Raw genomic sequence first — 25,282 nt, 5'->3', positions numbered from 1 at the left:
GTATCTATATTTTTTAAAAATCATATATTAATTCTTCAGATGATGCGGATGAAATTCTCTGTTAGGGCTAAAAAATGTCACCAAATTGCGAACAAATAAACAATAACCGTATCCAACAAAGTCACCTGCGTTGTATATCTTTACAGATAATTGTCTTTGGATAAATCTTTCAAACTATAGTTTTTCTTATTTTTGGTATATTTTCTTTCTGCCGTAACGCAGAATTTTCTTATAGTCCAGTAAACGAAGGGAAAAAAGAGGGGGTTTGATGAACAAATTAGTAACAAGCTAATTTTTCCCCCCATTGATAGTACCCATTGAGAGGACCGTTTTCCCAAAAGTCCCCATCCCTACCCCCTAGGGATTTTTGCTAGCCCCCCTCAAAGTTGAAAAATCCCCCTCTGATTCAAAGCGCTATAACTCAGACCCTAATGTAGCTAGACACCTCTAATTTTTTTTAAAATGTCCGTCTTGATATGTTCTTTAAGAAATTTTTAATAATCATGCAAATTTTTCCACGGAAAGCTGAAAATTTTGAAAAAAATTCGCAAATTTTTAGAAATCGAATTGCCTCTTTTTCACAAAGAGCGTGATAACTTTTTTCTAACTGCAACTATGAACTTTTTGTTTATTAGAAACTTTGTAGGGAACACAATTTCCTTTCAATTGGTCCTCTTGAAGTAAGGATTCGGACAATGAGTGGGGTGGGAGAGGAGCCGAAACATGACGCAGTGCGATGCCGCGCGGCGCCGTGCCGCACCCAGCGCTGAGCGGTAGGTACGCCTGGCGACCAGAGGGTCTGGCGATCGTCTTGATAGTCACATACTAAGTTGACTTCAATCGACATCGTTATATTTTTTCTGAGCATATACTGTGACTTGTGGCAAAGATTTTGCCCTACTTAGGAAAAAAGCCTCATGAAAGTTCGAATGTTGCCGAATTTTCTCTTATACGATATTTTGCTATATACCTACGTAAAATTATGAATATTTTTTCGATAGGTACCCTATCAGACACCGTAAACAAAACTGTGTATTCGATTCCCTGAAAATTTGCAAGAAAATTGCTCACAAGTTTGCCGGAAAATTCTTATTATATCAGAGGAAATTGGGCAACGTCCGAATGTTCATACGGCGTTCTTTCTTGGCATGGCAGTATTGCGTCGCTTCATTTGACTATGAACGGATTAAGATGGTGGCCGAAGCATCCTTAAAAACACGACATCTCGATGAAAAGACGGTGCCGAGCATTTTTTTCAGCATGCCGCTTTCACCACGCTTCCTAGGAAAAATGAATGGAAATATCCTATAGACAAAGTGCCGACCAGCGGTCAAGTTCCGAATCTGACGGTAGGAACCAGGATGGCTCCAGGAGTCGGAGGATGTATTGTACACGGAGAAAAAAATCTCGTGCGTGGGACCCGAAGTTTAGGTCATATGGATCTCTGAAGTTTTCGGATTGAGCATCTGAACACTTAAGGTCTAGCTGCCGAAGTTCAGGTCTGACATCTGAAACTTCAGTTCTTACATCTGAAGTACTTCGGTTTTCACATCCGAACAATTTCGGTTCTCACATCTGAAGTACTTCAGATGTAAGAACTGAAGTTTTAGATGTCAGACTGAACTTCGGCAGCTAGACCTTAAGTGTTCAGATGCTCATTCCGAAAACTTCCGAGATCCATATGACCTAAACTTCGGGTCCCACGTACGAAATTTTTTTCTCCGTGTATGAGGCGCGTACTGAAAATGACCGCGGTGGAAGGGTTCATTCTTCTATGCTGCAAGAGTGTGTGAGAAAATGCCGAAAAGATGGCCGAAACTTGCTACTTACGGAGATATTGTCAATATGTACGTATCTTGTGCTCTTAAGCGATACACTAAGCATTCATCTTTGTTTTCGACGGTTATCCTGCTTATTCAACCACAAAAGGTCAAGAAAAATTAAGAAGAGCAAAAAAAAAAAAAACCATCAGCCACAATAAATTTCACTTTAGCAATGCAATGTAGGTACGAAAACGCAGGCTGAATTTCTCTCAAATTCTTAAATAAGAAAAAGCTCATTGCAGCTGTCAGTGAGGAGCAGTTGAGAAAAGTTGGTGTCGAGGTGTTTATTGCAGAGGCCGATGCAGATCGGGATATTGTCTCGTCTGCCATTTTGAAAGCTGAGAGAGGAGAAACAGTTGTTATGGTAGGGACGGACACTGATCTTATGGTTATAATGTTAACATTAATCAAGAGAAGGAAACTAAAAATATTTTTCAAAATTCCTGGAACTTCAAAAAATCCTGGTACTCCGTATAATATCGTGTAACTAGTCGACGATTTTAAGCAAACTAGTTCTTTACTTCTTTTCGCTTATGCAATGACAGGATGCGACACCACCTCCGCTCTTTTTAGGACAAGTAAAATAAAAGCATACAACCTCCATGGTTAATGATTCTTCTTTACAAAAAGATGTTCTAATTTTTAATGAGTCGATTGTTGATGAGGAAAGAATAGGCACAGTAGGCGAAAAATATTTAATTCATTTTTATGGGGGAGCCAACTTAACTCAAATTTTAGATGAGTGCCGCTTCATAATGTATTCAAGAAAAGTTGCTAAAATGTCCTTAAATCTAAATTTGAGATGGTGACTCTTCCATCAACATCATTAGCGGCGAAACAGCATAGCTTTAGAGTTTACTATCAAATTCAAGTTTGGCTTGGAAATAGTTCTCTCGACCCGAGAGAGTGGGGATGGAGGGAAGAAGAGGGAAGCGATGAAAGAAAATTTCTATTACCTATTCATTCTACATTAAATTTTGCGCCTGATGATGTTATATAGATGACCTCCTGTAACTGTAAGTAGTCTGGTTGCGGCACAAACTGTAAATGTTTTAAAAAGGGCTCTGTTGTTCAGCTATGTGTCGTAATTGTAGTGGCGGAACATGTAAAAATATATTACCAGCCGTCGAAGAATTTGAAGAGGACCATCTATAGGTTTTTGCCCGAAATAGTTTTAAGTATCGTCTTGAACTTGCCAACAGCTAACTTTATGTGTCCATTTTCGTTATTTTATGTCATTATTGTTTTGTTACTGATAATTTTTACGATGATTGCTTTTATTTGCTGTTCAATTAATTTTAACCTGAAAATTAACGAATGCCATCAATAATAGACTACATCGCTTAAAAGGTGACATTTTTGTAATACCCATGTAGGCATTTTCTTTCGTATTAAATATTTGTTTTTGCTCTAATTTTTCGTAGAGCTGTGTGTTCTTTCATAAGTAAAACTATTAGGTAATTGAAGATATCCATAAATTTCCTCCTCAATCTAATTCTATACTCATTTATTCCTCTTATTCAGTCATGTTTACTACTAACTAAATTTCAAAATGTTTCACTCTCAAAAAAATAAATAAAAAAAGGAAGGAAGCGAAAATGCGTCCAAGTGGAAACAGCTTCATTCAAATATAATGTAATTATTTATAGCCAAACATATTGAAAAATTTATGGTTTTGAAAGATAAAATTTATCTGCAGTTCACAAGAATGTTGCCCTCTTAGAATTGAAGAAAAAAAAATTCTAGGAGTGGGCTTTTTGAGAAACATGCCGCCATGAATCATTGAGTTGGGGCGGTTCTATGTGAGTGCTGCGTGTTACTATACGCTGCGCTGCGCCACGCTGAGCCGCACTCTGCCGGACTTCCACCCCCCTCTCATCCTCACCCTTTGCTCCTACTTTAACTTCCAATACACCATTTGATAGGAAATTACGTCCTCTAAAAATTTTCATATAAGTATAAATTCCATTTTTTAATCGATAACGGAGTTATTCCGATTTATTTAAAAAAAAATAATTCCATTTCATAAATTTTGAATTTGTTTTAAAATTTTCTTAACGATCTCTTGATAAATTTTGATGACCAATGGTTTCATTTTAACGTACGTATCAATACGAACAATTTAAAAAAAAATTGAGGTGTCTAACTATAATAGGAGCCAAGTTACAACAGTTTAATTGGAAGGGGGGATTTTTCAACTTTGAGGGGGGCTAGCAAAAATCCCTAGGGGGCTAGGAATGGGGACTTTTGTGAAAATACGCCCCACAGTGGGTATAATTAGTGGTAAAAAATTTCAGCTTGTTACTAATTTGTTCCGCATAAATCCCTTCGTTTACTGGACTATTAGTCATTACATTGTTTTTTGTGTTACACTGTATCTTACGTAAACTGTTATTTGTAAGAAAGTCTCAGATATGAGGAGGGTATACAAAATGGAGGGTCAATGGTTTTTACCTGTCATTGTGCATAACCATTCTCATGTTTACTAAAGAATCTTACTTTGTAGATGTTTCGGAGCAACGATTGGATTTTAGAGGAGCCACAGATGGATAATGAGAGCCAGTTCGATCCTCCGTTCACCAGTGTGCTTCGCCCGAGAAGACAGGTAGTCAATTCTTCAGCCCCTTATAGGGTTCCTATGTAGTCCAGAGTGTGTATGTGATGTGGTATCATACGAAAATGAAGAAAAATATTAGCTTTTCACATGTCTCAAATTACTGGCGTTTATGCTGCCGTGCTAAGGAAGAACGCCGTGTGAACCTTCAGGCGTTGCCAAATTTTCATTTATGAAACACGAATTTCTTGGTAAACTCATGATTATTTTTCTTTCAATTTTTCAGATTATTTTGTTTGCAATTTCAGCTAAAGTTCCTGAAAATTTAAAGAAAAAATGTTCATAACTTTCCTCAAAAATAAACATTTTATCGAAGGAAATTTGGCAACTCTTGAATGTTCATACGGCATTCTTCCTTAGCACAGCAGTATGGGTATAGGCATTATACTCTCATCGTTGAATGCGTAAATCAAGCCCGTAAATATTCGAACCCTGGAGCAAGTATGTGACGTGGTATCACGCGAAAATGAAGGGAAATCCTAGCTTTTCATCTATCTGACGTTTATCAATGTAGGCATTATGTTATGTTCGCATCGTTAAATGCGAAAATCAAGGGCGCAACTGTTCGAACTCCAGACTCCTTACTCGGGAACATAGTATAGTGTTAATGATCACGGCGGCAACAAACCCAGAAACTAATCACGGTGTCACTGTCGCTCATACCATGCTTAAAAATGAGCCTTGCTGACATTATGATAGTGAATGACGTCCTAAGTAATCCTTCGCCTGTTTTGTGGATTAGAAGAGGCTACTTATCTTGTTTCAAAATATTCAGAAAAAATTGTTTGGATCCGAATTAAAGGGATCTGTGTGTTTGAGAAAATGTCTCTACAAATATATTCGCAAACTTTATTAAGTGTACGGCCCAGCAGCCAATAGGATAATGCGCTAGTTTTAAGTAAACAGCGGAGCTGTTCTTAATACATCTTATTTCTTTCATATGTGCCTTGACCACAAGGTGCTTATTACTATCGTAAATCAGATAATTCGAAAATAGACCAATCATGCTCGGAAAAATATCATAAATTGAGAACATTTCAATTTTTATCTCATCACATTGCCGGGATTTTCCATCAAAATATTTGCAACTAATAATCTGTGTTTCCTGTATCAAGGTAATTTCTCTTTCCTTTTTTTAGGCTGAATTACGAACAACAGTCGGTGTCGTCAAACAACTGCCATTCAGCTCTGATCTTTCTCGAATGAGCGTGGTCTGTCAAAACCTGACGGACGGCAAGTTTACGGTGTACTGTAAAGGGGCACCTGAAATCATATTTTCTTTATGCCAGCCTCAATTAGGTGCGAAAACTAAAGTTTGGTATTGTTTTAGATTGAAATATAAAGAATTTTTCTTTCAAGCGTTTTCCATTTGAATTTTTTTTTTTTTTTTATTATTATTATTGTTAATACTCGTTTTCTGAGACGAGGATAGGGAAAGAAGGGGCTCTAGCCACGTTTTCTGAAAAAATTCCTGACTATGATTTGGCTAAAAACGGACTTTTACCTTTAACTGATCGGGAGAGCAAAAATTTTGTGACGTCACTTTTCACTGAGCAGTATCAAATTGCCACTAAAGTATAATCGATAAGGTCATTGATCAACTTGTAAAACTTTTTCTTATCAAATGCACCGCCCTAAAAAGAGCGATTGGACTTATTTCTTGGCATCAAAAGCTCAAATCTTCAATTTTCAAAAGTGAGTTTTATCGAACAATATTACTGAATGTAAAATACTTTTACCTCCTCGCATTAATCGGTAATTACAAATAAGAGTTAAACTGTCATAATATATCGAATACCAAAGTGCGAAATCACGTATCTCCGTTTGAAAACTTCTTGTCATACTTTATTGTTTCCTCGGAGAACTAGTCGGCACAATTTCCTGAGACCTCTTTGATTTTTCTCCTCCGTCAGCAGAATATGCTGTTAAAATTCCAAGCTATGAGGGTGGCTCGATTCTCCTTGAAAAAATGAAATAGGAGCGGAAATTTTGAAACACCGCAATGAAGATACATGGTTTAGCGCTTCAGCCATCGATATTGAAATGTGTGGGTTTTGTCTCAGTTCCCAGGGACTGCGAAGTGACTCTCCAGCACTACACACAAAAAGGGTATCGGGTCATCGCAATAGCTTACAGAGAACTCGAAGCGCCTTGGTTTGAGATAAAAACCACAAAACGAGAGGATCTGGAGTGGAATTTGAATCCACTCGGTCTGATAGTTTTCGAAAACCCACTTAAGCCAGGCTGCTCGGAAGTCATGCGAGAGCTGCATAATGCCAACATCCGAACTATTATGGTCACAGGTAAAATTTCAAGAACCATTCTTCGTCAATAATTCATCACGATCATTATTTATCAATTCTTTTTATTAGGAAATAAGAAAGAAATACTTTGAACTCTATGAAACTAGAAAACAAAAATACACAAAAATATCCCGAATAACTCAGTTAAAAAACACAAGCAACTGGGTATCAAAGGCTAAAATACAACAAACTCAAAGCCTGGGACGTTTCGGGGCAGTTTCAACCCTTTGCTTGACTAGGGAACAAAAAATATATAAAATCATAAAAATCAAAACCCTTAGACCCCCATTCATGATAACAAAAACGAGTCAGTTTCTTGTCCTATCAACCAATCTATCAATTTTCGTTATCACAAATGGGGGTCTAAGGGTTTTAATTTTAATTAAAGTTGATGCCACCAGTAGAATATACGTAAAAACTGTGTCACTCACGAGAATTTTAGCAGTTGTTTTTCATTTGGATTACATTTTGCAATAAGGAACCACTATCTCTGGCTCTCCCACAAAAGCACGTATCTCCATTGGGAAACCAATGGCATGTATGTTGTTTCTATAATGGGCCAGAAATAGTGGTTCCTTATTGCAAAATGTAATCCATTTATGGCAGACATGTTTCGTCCGCCCCCCCCCCCCTCGCATGGAGCTTCTTAAGTGCTGCTTAATATACACTAAAAATTAAAAACTAAAACTTAGAAACTTAGAGAAAAAACGATAGTCTTCGCAAAACTGAGCGCAATTAATTTTTAAATTTTTATAATTTTATATATTTTTGGTTTCCTTTTCGAGAAGGGGGTTAATTTTTCCCTGAAACGCTTCAGGCTTTGCCTTTGTTGTTTTTTTAGCCTTGGTTACACATCTTCTTGTATGTTTTGTTAAAATTAGCGGTAGCGCGTATTACACCGCTAGTAGGGCAAAGAAAGAAAAAAAGGTAAAGGTATCTAAATAAATGCATATCGACGGTGCAAGTCGGCAATCACATAACTCGTTTGCGGTGTCTGAAAATCTCCGCAACTATGTTATTTTTTTAAAGGAGAACAAATGGACGTGATTCCTTGAAGTTTATGCAGAATTTTCCTCGCACATAGAAGAAAAATCACGGCAGTTTTAAAGAATTACCGTTGAGTAGTTTTCCGTTTAACAAATAAAGTATGACAGGAAGTCTGCGACGTCGCAAACCGAGTTATGTGATTGCCGACTTGCACCGTCGTCATATAATTTTTTACACATATTTTCCTTGTTAACGAAAGTAATACATTTTCAAACGCATGAGTATTGCGACTCTTATTTTATAAGTTTTTTTGTTTTATCCAGGAGACAACCTACAGACAGCTTTGAGTGTCGCAAGAAACTGCGAAATGATCCAAGCAGACAAATCCATCCAAGAAATTCGAATCAGTTCACTTGCCTGTGCTCACTCTCCACTCACTTTTACCTCCGTCACGGGTATTGACATTAATCCAGTAAGAATCTAAAGAAGCTAATACTCTTATCATCGTTGGTCCGATATCTTTCAAAATCGTCAAAATTGGACGTATTTCTACCAAACAGACCTATGTGCAGGTGAGGAATATGGGGTGTGCTCGTCGAAGCTGCATAAGAAGCAATGTAAAAGTGGGCGTGATTCCTTTTGAAGAATTGGAAAAGCGGGATTTTACATTCTATCAAAGAGACCTATGTGCCATCTGAATGCGGAACTCATGAGCCACGGACATGGCAAGAGAGCGTTGTGGACAGGGCTCATGAGTTAAAGACACGGATCCGTGGATCGGAGTCTCCATCGTCGCCGCTGACGTCACTGGCGCTTCATTATTCTCATTCACTCTTACGGCCAGAGAACTAACGAGCACACCCCATATTTCTCACCTCCACATAGATCTGTTTGGTAGAAATACGTCCAATTGTAGGAACTAAAGCCAAAAAACCATGCCTCCCTCATTTTTTCAAATGAGAGCTGCAAAATTATCATACCATAGACGTACCGTAACTTCACCCAGAATGCTGCCGTGCTAAGGAAAAACGCCGTATGAACCTTCAGGCGTTACTAAATTTCCTTCGATAATACACGAATTTCTTGGTAAACTTATCGATATTTTTCTCTCAATTTTCCATGTAGTTTTGTTTGCAATTTCCTCTAAAGCTCCTGTAAATGTCAAAGAAAAATATTCACAATTAACCGTCCTCTAAGATAAACATCTCACCGGAGGTAATTTGGCTACTCTAGAATGTGGTTTCAGGACATTTTGTCAACGATTTGTTGTCTGCGCATCTTTTTTGTCCAGTTGCTTACGCTCACACGTAAAATGAGCAACAGTGACTTGGTCCAAGTGTTATATTTTAGTCGGTATGTAAAATTATATTGACAATATGGAAATGAGAAATTGAGAGAGAGGGAGGTGTTGTTATGGTTGCTCGTTTTCTAAATGAAATGTTATTACTTTCTCATTTTTAATAATCGTTTTAAATTGTCATTGGTGAATATTTGGTTTTATTTCTATCCTTAAAATATTCAATGTACAATATACCTTGTATATGTAAAGGTACTTTTTTTATTTTTTTAATTTTTTCTTTACGAAATTATTACTTCATTTTGAAAACATTTATATTTTTAAAACGCGACAAATATTTGTAAAACCTTTTCCAAGCGACATTAATATTAATGAGCCGCAGTTGTGCCGACAGAAACTGCAATAATGAATAAAGGAGGGAAAAAAACCGAGAAGCATGCAATCTTTAGTTTTATAACTCATTTGTGCCTCGATCTTTTAGAGTCGAATACGTCAAATTTTGAGCGTTTCGTTGCGCGTACATCTCGCTGCTTCACAATTAAACGCACAAAATGTAAAAGAAACAATTAAAGTGCTTTGGAAATCATTAAATTTGACACGAAACCACCAATATTTAAAAAAACACACATTATATTATTATTCTCCTTTGATAAATTGATACATATTTTTTCCCCATCAATTTAAATGAGAATAATCAATACAGAGTGTGCAAATAGTTCAAAATCATGAGTTAAAAAACGCTGACTATACGAGTATAAATATTAAAGCCGAACAGAGCGGAGCGGCGTGCTGCCAGCGCGAGAGGCTCACTGGTGCCTACAAACCTAAGTGGATACTTCACGCATTGCACAATGCTTGAAGTATCCACTTAGGTTTGTAGGCGTCATGGCCGCTCGCCCGCCGTGCGGCGGCGTCTGAAGCAACTATTTCGCAACAGAGGTGTTGCACAGTATTATACGAAATTGAACGTATTATGAATGACAGGCAACCTTAAAATGACAGATCTTTCATTGCAAAATAAATCAAGATACTTATCGTACACAGGAAAAATCTAAGAGCCTTTAGCTGAGGCAAATATAGAGGTTTATCCGGTTCAGGTAAACAAGGTGGGAATTTCTTGAAAGATAATTATGTCCTGTTACACCAAAGAGGTGTAGAGAGTTTTAGTGAATTTTGTCTCATGGAATTGACGCTCCCCCATTTTTACCAAAACTCTCAACTATATATTATTCTCCATTGGACCAAACAGACAAAAGAAAAAAACAAGCAAACCCTCATTCCTCCAAGACATTATACATTTTCATCTAAAAAGGTCGTGAGCAATTGTCGTTTGTTTTTACATGTGGGTCACTTAAGTTTGAGTCTCAACTGGCACGTGGACCAAAACTCCCGTGCCGAAAAAACGCGTGGACTTAAATTACTGGAAAAAACAGGCGCGCGGACAAAAAATCGTTGACGAAATGTCCTATAACCCTCGAGTGTTTATACGGCGTTTTTCCTTAGCTCGGCAGAATGCATAGGGATTCTACTTTAGCAAAGAACAGCGTGTGCGCATGTTAATAATTGCAGTTTTGCGTTGAATTATGCTATTTTCAAAATATTCACTGAACTTAGTTCATGAGAGGTACCCAAAATTATTTTTTTTCTTCAGCTCAAGATTTTATTAAGGGCTGGTCATCACATTAGCAATTATTACCAGATATCTAGTTTGAAATCGTCGATGTTGACAAAGCGACGCACTGAATGTTTGTTTTATTTTAGTATGCGGCACATCGAGAGAAATGCTTAAAAGAAAATTGCATCGATAAGGCACATGAGTAAACTCAAACGCATTTATTTTCACAGGTCAACTTCAACGAGAAGATCGTGGAGAATTTACGTATAGAGGGCGAAGAAAAGTCAACTGGAACGGACAGGTAATGGAACCAAACAAATCCATAACCATGCATTTTTTATACGCGTCAGCCTTAAGTCCCTTATCGCAAATTGCATGTTTTATTATATGACTTTAAAAGGGTAGTGGCTACTGGCGTGACTCGTCAGTTAAGTGGAGAGTATCCAGTCCATTTGAATCTTGAAGAAACGAAATTCATGACACTCGTAGAAAAATATTCGTGTTTCTCTCCCTAAAAATCTGACAATTTTTCTCCGAAAGCTTTTGAAGACCGTAATGATTGACTTTTATTTTTGTTGTTGTTCGTCATTAAAGCGTTGAATCTTGATTTCGGTAAAACAGATGCTGTGACTATGCACTTTTGAGTGGGAGATTTATCGTGAACTTTGGTAAATAACAGACCAAGATTACTCTCACATTCACCCGTAATAAACGTCGCTACGTCAAGAGGGAGATGTTTTGCGGATCTTCCTTAATAATATGACTTTGGTTTTTTGTTGGGAAAGAATGTGCGTGGCGCTAACTGGAGAAACGTGGAGTTACATCAAGATAAACGCTCCTGAACTGGTTTCCAACATCCTCAATCAAGGAATAGTATTCGCGCGCATGAGCCCAGGGCAGAAGCAACAACTCGTACAGGATCTCCAAGCACAAGGATTTTGTGTGGGTATGTGAGCTTAATAGAGTTTGGACTGTCTTAAGGATTTTTTCGAATCAAATACCTACATAAACCCTTTCACCTACCCTGAGACAGGCAGAGAGAGCGCAAACGCAGACAGAGCAGGCGATCATCCGTGTTCGTGCTTTGCGGTATTCTCTGTGGTATCCTCTAAAAATGAAGGCTAATTTTGACTGTTGACACTGAACTTAATCTTGTTCTGACGTGAAAGTGAAACATACAGGGTTATTCAAAAGTCACGCACCAGTGGCCATAACTTTAGTTCTAATTGAAATATCGATTTGCCGTTCGTGACGTTTTTCTTCATATTAAGAGAGAAATTTTTTAAGCTTTTTCTAGTTTTTGATCCTCTCAGGGAGAGGGGGGAGGGGTACAACTCAAAAATTTCAAATGCATGGCCACCTACTCCCCCCTCATGGCCAGTGGTGACTTTTGAATAACCTTGTAAATGAGTTTTTACCCTAACGTAAACTTGTGTGAGTACGTTTGAGGGAGGTAAGTGTGCTTCTGATTTTACAATAAAAATCGATGAATAGTTCAAAATCATGTTTACACGCCACTAACCGATGTGCGACAGATTCCTTGACAATCGTCTTGTTTAACATAATTTTCATGTACAGTGATATTTACATCATTAAAAGAAAATTTTACCGAGAAGAGGGTCCTTAAGAGTCCTTAGAGGGGTTTTTTGGGGATTGCACCTGGCTCCCTCCGGTGGGATGTCTTTCTGAGCGCACTAAAAAAGTTTCTAGCTCCGCTCAAGCTGAAGAGCCTAACCTAGGGACCCACAACGATAAAAAACTGATCGATCTGACGCGCCAGATTAGTAATTGGATCGCATTTAGCAAGATGGAACCCACGCGATTCTAGTGTTGTGAAAATATTACCTACTTCTTCATAATTTTCAAAAAAATCTCCCAGAATAGCTGATATAGGTTTGGCTTTCAACCAAAATATTGTTAATTTTAAAGGAAAATAGTTGTGTAAATTTTAATATTGTACGCACATTAGGTATTTTTAAGAGAAGAGAAGTTGCACGATTTTGGAAACACTGTAATCGCGCTGGTTCCTTTTTGCTGAATGCGATCCAATTCATCCTCATTATTGTCGATTCATTGATTAGGCGCTTTAAGCGGCACCTTGAGCGGAGTAAGGAACTTTTTGTGGGGAGGGGGCATAGAAACTAGAAAGACACCCAAAGGACATCCGAAGGGCTCCCCCGAAATGTCCTCTAAGGACTCCTAAGAAGCAGCAGCTCTAGAGGGTGGTTTCACGATAACTGGAATAGTTTTGTCGCCGTAACAGACAACTCTTTTTTGGTCATATTTTTAGTAGTAATGATAATCACTCAATTTTTTTGCATTAGTCTTCAAAGGGTCACGTATTATAACGCTAGTTAATGATTTATGGCGCTACTTCTCAATTAATATTATGTAAATTCCGAAAATGTGCTGTCTGTTACGCGGTAAAAAGTCAGAGTAACAGACTGCACATTTTCGGCCATTTATATATTAGAATTGAAGAGTGGAGCGATAAATCGTTGAAAAGCGTTATAACACGTAACCCTGTTTAGATTAATGCAAAAAAATTCGAGTGAATATCATTACTACTAAAAATATGACTAAAAAATATGTTATCCGTTAGGCCTTGTCTCCACGGGACGTTTTCATGGGATTTGTCCCAAGTTCGAATCGCAGGAATGAAACTTCTGGGATTTTTCCCAGTTACCGTCTCGAGGCTCGAACGGTCCTACGACTAGTTTGCGCGGGAAGATAAATTAGATAAAGTCGAGTATTTAACCGGTATTAAAATAATAATTGCACTCAATTGACAATTAGACACATTATTTTAACTAAACAAACCTGAACAATGGAGTATTCAACAACATATCGTACAATTCGTTTACACTTCTTCTTCCTCTCCCAGTGGGTCCTAGGAGTAAAAGGACCATACTTGGTACTGGGAAAAATATTGATTAACTCAATATTTTTCCCAACTTCGTAAGTGGGATTTTTCCCTGGGACAAATCTCGTGAAAAGGCCCGTGGAGACAAGGCCTTACGGCGACAAAACTATTCCAGTTATCGTGAAACCACCCTAGAAATGTGCATGAATGCAAAAAATGAAATGAGTGATGAATGATGAATGATGAATGATGGATGTGATGAATGTGTATGTGTGAAACCCTGAATCAGAGACAAGAGACCCTCCACTAGTATCTTGGCCATGGTGGAAGCTTTTACTTTCGGGACTTCAGCATTCTACTGTTGACTTACCTACATGGTTGATGTTCGACAACGTGTTGGCAGTTTCGTTTTGCAAACAAGCCGAAAATGGCCGACGTTTGGGAAAGTTGTTTGGCTCATGACGTCATCCGAATCTCATCATCGACCATGTAGGTAAGTCAACAGCCGAAAATAGGGTGATGACCGTTGCTCGCGAATAATTGTCCATAAGGAATTGTTGAAACCCCGAAAGTAAAAGCTTCCACCTGTCGCTAGGAGGCCAGTGGAGGGTCTCTTGTCTCTGCCCTGAATGACCATCTTCAATAACTATTGATCCTTGTCCTCAGGGATGGTTGGCGACGGGGCGAACGACTGCGGGGCCCTGGGGGCGGCCAACGCCGGGATCTCCCTTTCGGACGCGGAGGCGTCGGCGGCCTCGGCTTTCACGGCGCGGACTCGAGGTGTCCACGCTGTGCTGGCCGTTCTCAAGGAGGGTCGCGCCGCACTCACCACCTCCTTCGGCCTCTTCAAGTACATGGCCGCCTACTCCCTCACCGAGTTCACCAGCGTCATGCTCCTCTATTCCCAGGACTCTAATTTTTCCGACCTTCAGTATCTGTACATCGACCTGGGGCTCATAACCGTCTTCGCCTACCTTTTGAGCCATGGTCCGCCGTCCTATGGTAGGTTACGTTCAACGTTGGTCTGGGTTACGCGATCAAACTGAGCTACACGAGTAGCATTTTTCAACGGAAAAATCCTGACATTTTTAAATTGAATTGCCGTTTTTAACGATTTTTTGGCGATAAAATCGCCGGGATCATCAACAACTGTGTGATCCTCGGCGATTTTGCTATGTAAAATCGAAATTTGATCTCAATTCATTGCGATTTTTTGTTCGATGATATTGCAATAAAGCGCCGTTGATGAAATCGAGATTTTATTGCAAATGCACCTATATGCTAGAACTGGGGTAAGGAAAGATTAGACATAATGTCACATCAGAGACTGGCACCATTCAACATAAATGTACATGGTGGCCAATAACTGATGATTCATGCGCTCAGATTGATGTGACATTTGTCTACTCTTTTCTTTCCCCAGTTCTATGAAATCGGAATTTTTCATCCGACAAAACAGCAATAAATCGAATACGATAAAATCGCGATACATACACTCTCCGATCAAATCGCAACTTATCGCGACCACTGCTTCTTGGGTATTACTTAATCTGCCAAAGTTAGCGGGCTCAGGGTTCTTATTGGTTCTGCGAATATAAATTAGAGTTGTTCTATCAGACTACCGCGGCCTGCAGTAATTTGATGGCACACTGATCTCCAATTGGCACTCGAAAACGTTTTGCTCGAATAAAAGCCGAAAATGACTTCAGGTTCGACTTTTAACGGCTTTTACATCACTTTCCCATCCTCCAGCAAACCGAATGTACTAAAGCCTCAATTTTTTCGCCGCCTATATGAAAAATATTTTGGAGGAATTCACTTTTCCAGAAAATTGGTATAAGTAAATTGATAAAAAAAAATCCAAGGTCATTATTTACTTGAGGGGCAGGATAACAGTTGGACTGGACCAATCAGACACTCGGATTAGAAAAATATCCCGTCCTCTGAGACGCAAAACAAACTAATCCGTATTGCATGGTATGCTTATGAATACTTCAATTTGATCAAAAAAACTTCCTCATCAGAAACAGCGAAATCATTATATTAGGCATGCGTGATTCATAGCATCGAATGTAATTTTAGCTGTCGTATCTTGAAATTGTATTTTCATTATTTTATCAATTCTTTCATGTACTCATTTTTAGGATTTTTTTCTTCTTTTATTTTAACGGACTCGTTGTTTTAAAGGAAAAATCCGATTTTTCAATTTATCCTTAGAATTAACTGTATTTTGCCTCAGGTGCCCTCGTGAAGAATGCTCCTGAAACCTCGCTGCTATCTCGCGGCCCATTGCTGTCTCTGCTGGTTCAATTAGGGATCATGGGTGTGTTCCAAATGGCCGCGTTTTATGCTGTCCCTCATTCCCGGAACTACGGGATTTTTGTGATATCCAGCGTCCAGTACGTCCTGCTGGCTTTCGTCTTCTTCCACGGTCCTCCGCACCGGGCCCCCATGAGCCAGGACTGGCTCTTCATCGGCACGACGATCCTTGCGCTACTTTTCATGCTCTACCTCATGTTCTTCCCGGCTGACGTCATCGAAAAGTATGATAATAAGTCTATATAATAATAATGTTTGTTGGTAGCTGCTGTGGTTTAAGATTAGTTAGCAATTAAATTCCCGAAAATCTTTAAATTTTACGAGCAGTAAAATGTACCTCTATGCGCTGCTGAATCTTCCTACACCTTTTTTTTAATACTATGTACGATCTTTTCAAACCGTAGAGGCAGTTGACTCTTTTGAACACGAACTATGACGATTTTTTTTAATTTCCCGCTCTCTTAATAAATCTACAAAATCAGGGTTCTGTTTTTATGTTCTTTTAGGTTGTTCGATCTCAAGTCACCAGATAAAGTAAAGGACCGACTGCTGGTTTTGTTCTTAATTTTGGCCAACATTTTTTCCGCCATCGTGATCGAGCAGATTCTCCGCATATATGCCACTTTACCCAGGTAATTATTCCAAAAATCATTGAGGTTGAGAAAGTAGACCAACAGATAGCCACGATTTTGGGATATTGAGGTCAACTGATGCAGCTGCGAGAATTATTAATCCTATAGCCGTGGCAAGGCGTGAGTGATCGATTATCGATATTTCCTCATTTGAATCTGTGGTAAAGAATCGATTGTTAAGGTGTTCGTTGCGCACACCTTCTTTATCGATCCTTTTCTATCGGTTTAAATGGCAGATCAAATCTATATATCGCATTTCACGCCACGCCACCGAAACCTCCGCAAAACCACAAACATCTTTTGATGCGCTTCAATATTTCAACTTCTATTTTATTTTTTTGTCAAGAAACAAGCCTCGAACTTTATACAGAATATTCCTTTAACAGAGAGGAAAAATCAAAAAAGTTTTCAAAACTTACGTTAGCTAGCTTTCCAAGGAAAAAATAAAGTATGACATGCAGGAAGTCTGGCGCGTCGCAAACGGAGAAACGTGGTTTCACACTTTGGCTCTCGATATTTTAGCTTCCTTTAGCTATCAACATGATGTTAGGACTCGGGATGGTCAATTTCCTTCAAAATCATCAAATATCGTGCAAAGCATCGTAGTGTTTTTTTTTTTTTTTTTTTTTTTTTTTTTTTTGCGAGGTTGAGGAAAATCCGATTTTGAATAAAATTCATCAGGCAGCATTGCATTAAAGCTTTGAAAATGCAGAGAAATCTATTTATTTAACAAAGTTTTTTCTGCTTCTTTTCTAGGTGGACTGACTGGCATCTCCTCGCTCAACGTTTTTATAGGATTTGCCAATCTCATCGCTAGTCTACTTGTCACTATCTTAGTCTTTTCCACAAAGATAAAAGAAACTGCGCACCTCTACGAAATTTAAGAATCTGTCGTAGGGAATGCTAAAACCGAAAGGCGGGGAGAGGGGATCATACTGATGAGACCCTCGGATATCAATATTTTCAAAATCCGAAAAAAGTTACTTTATCAGGACGGTCACCAACTTTTTACTGCCCGGCCTTAACTTTCGAAAAAGATGCAAAAACGATCCACTGAATTCAGAGTGTCTAACTTCCCCTCAAATGACTCCACAATTTGCCTTTAAAAAATCATGTTTAATTGGTAGCTCCCCCCCCCCCCCCCATGGACAATTTCCGATCTGAGATCCCCCCGCTCTAATTAAAAATGTCTCGTAGGCCGAATCTCTTATTAACATTGTGGTCTAATCAACTTACCTACGCACAGATCCAACTCTCGATCTGTCATCACGGCTAAGTTTTATGGCGTGGGGGAACCCTCTAATTTAAGCGCCGCACATATTTTTCTCCCATATCTCATTCTGCACTCTCGGAGTCGAAACAATGCGTGGCCTAGCGATTTTCAATTTCTTTCAATCCCGTATAAGAACCTCTCTATAAGATTATATCACGCATATGAACGCGTATGATTGTATTTTAAGACTCATCTCCCTCCACAGACCTCAATTTTGGCAATTATAATTAAAAGTACTTGATGTTTCATGACATTACTTATTTTCTTACTTTCAGTGTGATTGAATATTGATTATTGCGAATTGTCGATTATTGATATTGATTGAATATTGCGTGTTTTATTGTGAACGAGTTTTAAAAAATACACGACCCCATCTTACGCACATGACTTTTGTACTTCATTTTAGCCCATTTCCCGTTTCTTGACAGTTAAATGTAGCCGATCCAATCCAACCCAATACGTATATTATGGTGTTTTTATCAGTGTTTTCCCTACTTACGCATTCAAGTATCTCCTACTCACTCTGACAAATTGCGAAGGTTTAATATCACTAATTCAACTAATGTTCGTGATAAACATTCGTGCGCGTACTTTAGAAACCCCCTTTTTTACGAAGCTTTCTACAGTTATATTTTGCTTCTTTACAAGTTAATTCTGCGAACATGATCTATGGGTTATCAGTAGCCTGGCTGTCCATCTTTTTCGTACAGGTAAGAGGAAGATGCATATTTTTCTTATTTCTTCTTTGCTGCACTGTTACCTTCCTCTGACATTCTTGAGAAAGAAACTGACGAATTTGTAATGTATTCTAGTTGCGCTTAGTGAGAAGCTCTGAGGTCGCGTGGTTATTTTGTGGGGAAATTAAGTGGCTGCTTGGATACTGATCAATGCGTGAATTCTTTCATTAGAATCAGGTTGAATCACTGTCACCTCGGTCCTTTTCTCTCAATTTATTTTTTTATAATATCTTAATAAGAAGTAATTTTTCCAAAATAATTCAGCTCCTCTTGAAATGTGAACAAAAATAATAATTGGAAATAAATAACGATAGTGAAACTACAAAAATGCGTATCTCGGTTTGTGGCGTTTCATACTTCCTGTCATACTTTATTTTCTTCAAGGACAACTACTGAAAGTCATTTCTTGAAAATTTCAATGATTTTACGGTACACGGACTTTATGTCCACTTCTTTTACGTCCACCAGACTTTTCGTCCACAATTTTTACGTCCACAGTTCTAAAGCCCACACTATTGTTAAGTCCATTACTTAAACGCCCACTAACTTTTAAGTCCTTAACTGTGAAGTCCACTAAAATCGAAATTCAAGCGTCATATTTTAGTCCGTGTGTAAAATTATATACTGACAATATCGAAATGAGAAAATTAAGAGAGAATGAGGTGTTGTCATCGTAACTCATATTTTAAATGAAATGTTAATTTCTTCTTTTGATTCATCTTTTCAAATTGTCTTTGGTAAATACATGGTTTCATTTCTATCCTTGAAATTTCCGATATAAAATATGCCTTTAGTGCACATTCTTTTTTATAATGAAATTGATTACTTCATTTTAAAAACATTTACATTTTTAAAACGTGGTAAATATTTGTAAAACCTTTTCCAAGCAATGGCATCTATATGAATCTCAATGAGCCGTAGTTGTGATGAAAGAAACTATACAAAAATTAATAAAAGAGGGAAAAAACTAAGAAGCACGCAATTTTTTGTTTTTAACTTATTTGTACATCGACCTCCTTGAGTCAAATACGTCCAATTTTGAGCGTTTGGTTGCGCTTACACCACGCTGCAGCAAAGTAAAAGCCCAAAACATGAAAGAATAAAGAATGCTTTGGAAATCATTAAATTTGATACGGAACCACTATTATATTTACAAAAAACACATTATGTTTTCCAGTAGTACATATTTCTTTTTCATCAATTTAAATAAGAATAATTCATGCAGAGTTTTCAAACATTTCAAAATTATGAGTTGAAAAACGCTGACTCCGCGAGTTTAAACATTAGAGCCTAACACAGAGCGGAGCGGCGCGGCGTGTTAGCAGCGCAGAACGCGCACTGGCGCCTACAAACCTAACGGGATCCTTCACGCATTGCGCAACGCGTGAAGTATCCCGTTAGGTTTGTAGGCGCCTATGCGCGAGTCACGCTGGTTGCTTGCCGCGCCGCAACGCTTTAAGCAACTATTTCGCGTCAGAGGCGTTGCCAGTATCCTACAAGATTGAGGGTGCACGAAATAACTAGTTAAAGAGGACTTTCAATTTTGACTCTATCCGTTACTGCAAAATGTTTAATTTGGCATTGGAGCGTTTCCTAGGCTCCCGCTTTGGTTTTCATCTTATCATATCCGTAAAGTGTACACATGAACATATGTTTTTATCTGCTCTTAGAGTCTGTTCTCTTTTATGACTTGATTCATGAATGAAATGTTTTTAAGAATGAAGGCAGTAGTAGTATGCATTTATTTTTGAGGTGGCTCCTGTCATTTAAACGAGAAGAAAAAAATGTGGACACAACATGTCCACAATTTGGACAATTTGGGACATATTCATGGTTGGTTGGACATTAAATCATGTGGACTTAATAAAGACTGGACTTAACGTTTAGTGGACATAAATAGCGGTGGAAATTTATTTAATGGACGAAAAGTAGGTGGACTTAAAGTCCTGGAAGCGATTTTTCTTCTCTTTACGAAGAATATTTCTGTGGAGGCTTCAAGCCATGGTATGTGGTTTGGTCCCCTTTTAAAAATAATATAGTCGCGAAGATTCCGAAACAGCACAATACCGATCAGAAACGTATTTTTGCAGTTTCACCGTTGATAATGGTTTCTGCAAGCGATGTATTGAATTTTTTAAAAATGTTCTTAAAATTTTAGAAATTAAAAAAAATATCCTAAGAATATTGTGTTTAACTTATCTAAAAAAAAATCAATTTTTTGCTTAAAAAGGAAGAAAGAAAGGAACGTGTGACTTCTACCTCCCCTTTTTTTTCAAGTCGCCTGAATTCCACGTTTTAGATAATTGGAAACCGATGGCATTCCCTCTCGTCTGAAGAAACGAACTTTGAATCAATCGTTCTCCAGCCAAGGCGAGCTCTGAAAGAGGATTCAGATGATGTTGCCGAAGATAGCCCAACACACACACACACGGCACACGACACATGGCACACACACATGTCACGGAGACGACCCGATGACACCGTTGACGATGCCGAAGAAACTGGGTCCCGTGCTACGGAAGAAGAAGTAGCTGGTCTCATTGCGAGGGGAAAAAAGCATAAGATTGAGAGAAGAATCCTCGGCCTCGGCACAACTTACAAAGTAGCGAAAGCTGTAACGATCAGCCCAGTGAAAACCGTATTTAATTGGGTTAAGGCGGGAGCCGAGGGATTAATACACTTGAATCATATGGTTCGACGTAAGTGCAATTTTTCTCACTCCCGAGTAGCACAGAGCAACGAAAATATTGAAATAAAATCTCGATTTTCTGCAATAAAATTGCAATTCTTTAACCGTGAAATTGCAATTGTTTTACATCATTCGGTCAATAAATGCCGATTTTAAAAAACTGACAAATGAGCTCCGTGTGCGTGTCAGAAAGATAGGGAATATGCAATCCAATGAAAAATTGCAACTTATTTCAATTGTATTTTATTGCAAAGAAATTTTAATGAGAAGTGTTCCCTCGATGAGAAGTGTAGATGGGCAACATACACAACACTCGGATGAAATAGCAGTAACTTTACCATGCAATTTATTGCATTTTTTTGCAATGTACTGCAAGCTGTGCTACTTGGGCTTTAAGCTGTTATACAATAATTTTACAATATGCTCACATATTCACGTGGAGGAGCAAGACAAAATGTGTCTTGAGATGTGTCTTCATTCTGCATCCTTTGGAATGAAGTATACTAAAGTTGAGCTTTATGTAGCAATTCAGAGTTTCAGGACGAACAACGGGCGTTCCGGAAAAAATGTTTTTGAGTCTGTAGAAACTGCTGCCAGCCTTAAAAATGATTTATTTCAGAAGTTTATAACATCATTAGAGGGGCTTGGAGCCTAGAGGACAAGGCGCATAAGTGCAGTTTTTGAAACAATTGAGATATTAATGATTTCAAGCAAAGCTAGTCTTAATGCATATATCTGTGAAAATTTCGCTCCCAAAATATTCTTAAGCATCAAAAAGTTAGTTTGAATTCTCTTTCCGCCGTAAGAATCCATGTGATTTCAAAACCTCAAACATCTTCTCGGAATAGCAAAACCATGCACTTATGCGTCTTGTTCTCCAAACCCTTCATTAGTGTTTTACCTGTGCGTCTCGCATGGCGCCACAGGTGGAGTCAATAGGAGAGGTCGGACAAAATTTGGAGACTTTAAAAGCTCATGACTCCGTTTACACAAAACTTTGAGGTTCTAAAAGTGGCTCCATAGGATTCCTCGCGGCATTTTCTCTCAGAGACACCCCTTTTCATTTAAATGTGGCGGAATCAACATCAAAATTTGCAGTTTTAGTCAAAAATTTCAAGTCCGACCTCTGTATGGACTCGATCCACTGTGCGCGCCACATTTCGCGGTGACCAGCGAATATTCCGTGAAATAAATTTTTTCATTACTCCCAGATAATAACGATGCGTAAATTGAAGAATGGCTGACCGCACAAAGGCAAAAAAACACATGTTGATTAGTTTTTAAACTGCGCGTCTCTCATTCTATCGGGTTCGCCTTCAAGAACCGCGATGGCAATATGAGCGGCTTGGGAGCACGAATGGTTGCTCGGCAGTGGCGAGGCGTGAATGCGATCGATTTTCGATATCTCCTCATTTGAAGCTGTGGTAAAGAATCGACCATTGAGGTATTCGTTGCGAAACCCTGTTTATCGATCCTTTTCAACAGGTTTAATTGACAGATCAATCGATGTATCGCAAAGCTTGCCTCGCCACCGTTGCTCGGAGTAGCCTTGTCACTTCAGTTCTGTTCTGGCACAGGCCACGCAACGATTAGTCAAAATCGAAAAATTGGTTACCGAGGAATATTTCGGCATTTGAATCAATGTTTGATTGGTTCATTCCAAGACATATGCGGACAATTTGAACAAGTTATGGCGTCAGGAATTTTCCGAATCTCCTTTGTCATTTATCAGTTGTGCGTCATTTCTAAGTTGCTCAATGAATATGTTTTAGTAGGTCGATCTCAGTCAATCTAATAAAAAAGTAATTTGGATTTTCTTTTTCCTTATGTTACAGCTAAGAATATAAAAAACATGATTTCAAGCAGGAGAAGAAAGAAAAATGGACCCCACCTACCCTTCCTGGGAAGTAAGGGAAAGAATAAACAACCCTTCCTACCCTTCCTGGGAAATAAGGAAAAGAATAAACAACCTAATCCGTTTGGGAGTATCTTTTCTAGGAAAGGGAAACAATAATAATTCAAATCGGCCCTGGAATTTCTTTTTCGTGATTTTTTCTTTTTTTTTAAATTTAATAATCGGTTAAATTGACAAATTTGGATGAACAGCCCTCCAATTTTACACAACCTTAAACCTCAAAATATAATCAATTTACTATAGTCAATCAATATTTATAAAGACATCATTTTATTATAAAAAGCGGGCGTAGTCCCCCCCCCATCACTCCCCTAACAGTTTGTTATATTTTTGTCTCAAAATCGAGCTTTTTCGTAATTGATTTTCCCAGATTTTTTCATCACAATCAAAATTTCTATAAAATCAACACAAAGGCTTAATGAAAGGGCACTATTTTCAGTAGGTACGTAAAAATACTTTTAGAAGCAGAGACTATTTAAATTTCAAATAAATAAACAAACCATTAATTGTGACTCTCAAAAAATATCTTCAAATCTACTCACGAAAAGAAGACACAATTTCAGTTACATGTTTCGTAAAATTTACGAGAGATGAAATTGAGTTCAAAAGTATTTTTTAAAAAATATTAAAAGATCCACTGTGGTTATTAATGCTCTAAATGTTGAAAAGCCTATGAAGAGAAAAAAACTCTAAAAAGTGATGTACAGTTGTTTCCTGAACACTTTTTCACGTAAATTTTAACACTGAGAAGAGCTTGCCAATAGTCACTGACATCGGAGTCACTAACTCGGCTGTCATATGATTTCGATCGTATTGAGTTGATAGCGCGCGCTGCAACTATGCATTTGTAATTGCACTTGTGCATTGAAGATCATCACTTGACTTGAAACCCTGGAACACTTCTAGGCTATTACAGTACCTACCTACTCCGGACCACTGTAAACACTGCTCTCGGGAAATCCTTTCAGAGATGTATCCCGGACTGTCCGTAACAAGTTGCCATTGGATTTTAGTCATGCAGGTAGTGTAACTAATGTTTTTCGAATTTACGTATTAAAACATGTTTTAACAGTAAGCAGATAATAGGCAAACGCAATAGAAGGTTCGCAAGCATTACATTTTAAGAAAATCAATAGATTTTTTTCCTAATCAATTTTAAAAGCTCAAGAAGCACTACTTTCTGAGAATGATCAATGAGAGAAAAGACGCTTGACCGCGAACTGTTAAAATTAGCACGAAGACACATAACGTGTTAATTTCTTCTCTCACTCACTAAAATTTGAATTCTAATGTGTCTGTCTTATGGTATATGAAATTTAGATGATTAAACATATGCGTGAGTTTCAGTTTGTGTTCGGAAGCCCTCTATCTCATATAACCCTTTTTGATTATTCATGATGACTACCTAGTCCTTTTTCTCGCTGATATTCGCCTCACGGTCGTTTTCGGACAGCCTTAGCATGAGCTCCTCATTTCCCTACTGCCGTGCTAAGGAAGAATTCCGTATGAGCATTCAAACGTTTCCAAATTTCCTCTCAGAAGACGTCCGTTTTTGAAGAAAGTTATGAATATTTTTCTTTGAAATTTTCAGACTTTTTAGATCAAATTTTGAACAAAATCCTCCAAAAAATCGTAGGTGAAATATTAACATTTTTTCCTGAAAATTCTTTGTTTTTCGAAGGAAATTTGGCAACGCCTTATGGCTCATATGGCGTTCTTCCTTAGTGCGGCAGCCTAGATAGGCATGCATATTTATTTTAACATAGTGTTTAAGTGAAGTGTGAGGAGGCTTTTAACAGTGAATAATGAGAATGAAAATTAAATTAAGCGATATTTCATTAAAATTCAACTGCATTACACCGTGGCTAGATCCATGCAAACGATTATCATGATTTTCGGATGGATAGGGTTAATGATATCAAAAAGAAAACTCCATGCGATATTTGCAAAACCCCCCACGCTTTCTGGTGGAATCATCATTCTCTCCATGGTCATTTTTTCCAGCGCCAAATAATTCGAATCATATGCAGCCATTTTAAATAGTAATGGGAAACCACAAACCAGGCGGCTGAGTCCCCTGCTGCCTTGCGGCCTAACCCTCCAGCGCTTCGCGCGTCTAATATATAGAGAAAATAAATTGAGAAATCAAAAGTTACCGGTCAAGTAATACTATAAATAATATTATTCGAATTATTCCCACCCCCTTTTTCGAATT

General features: G+C 38.2%; 1 protein-coding gene and 1 long non-coding RNA gene across 7 annotated transcripts in view; one reads left to right on the top strand and one right to left on the bottom strand.

Moving 5' to 3' along the window:
- LOC109042609 (polyamine-transporting ATPase 13A3) overlaps positions 1–25,282 on the top strand; it is a 49,422-nt gene that overhangs the window by 19,100 nt on the left and 5,040 nt on the right. For all 5 annotated transcript variants that reach the window (XM_019059476.2, XM_019059475.2, XM_072300156.1 and 2 more), the window contains 12 exons: positions 4,330–4,428; positions 5,577–5,736; positions 6,501–6,740; positions 8,051–8,199; positions 10,870–10,940; positions 11,425–11,585; positions 14,169–14,504; positions 15,742–16,045; positions 16,328–16,453; positions 17,210–18,436; positions 20,763–21,162; positions 22,988–24,088. In XM_019059476.2, the coding sequence (XP_018915021.2) occupies positions 4,330–4,428; positions 5,577–5,736; positions 6,501–6,740; positions 8,051–8,199; positions 10,870–10,940; positions 11,425–11,585; positions 14,169–14,504; positions 15,742–16,045; positions 16,328–16,453; positions 17,210–17,270 (1,707 nt within the window). In that variant the 3' untranslated portion in view covers positions 17,271–18,436; positions 20,763–21,162; positions 22,988–24,088. The remainder of the gene's footprint in view (positions 1–4,329; positions 4,429–5,576; positions 5,737–6,500; positions 6,741–8,050; positions 8,200–10,869; positions 10,941–11,424; positions 11,586–14,168; positions 14,505–15,741; positions 16,046–16,327; positions 16,454–17,209; positions 18,437–20,762; positions 21,163–22,987; positions 24,089–25,282) is intronic.
- LOC140224543 (uncharacterized) lies at positions 4,323–23,741 on the bottom strand. Of its 2 annotated transcripts, XR_011899820.1 has the most exons (4): positions 23,610–23,741; positions 21,581–21,750; positions 8,719–8,879; positions 4,323–4,459 (listed from the first exon to the last, which is right to left on the bottom strand). It is a non-coding gene; the product is annotated as an uncharacterized lncRNA (long non-coding RNA). The 2 variants fall into 2 exon arrangements; XR_011899819.1 differs by lacking the exon at positions 4,323–4,459 and having other exon boundaries at positions 8,207–8,879.

Source organism: Bemisia tabaci, chromosome 4 (genome assembly GCF_918797505.1).
Source record: "Bemisia tabaci chromosome 4, PGI_BMITA_v3".
NCBI lineage: Eukaryota > Metazoa > Arthropoda > Insecta > Hemiptera > Aleyrodidae > Bemisia > Bemisia tabaci.
The sequence above is the reverse complement of the archived record's forward strand: the minus strand, read 5'-3'. Positions and strand labels throughout refer to the sequence as shown.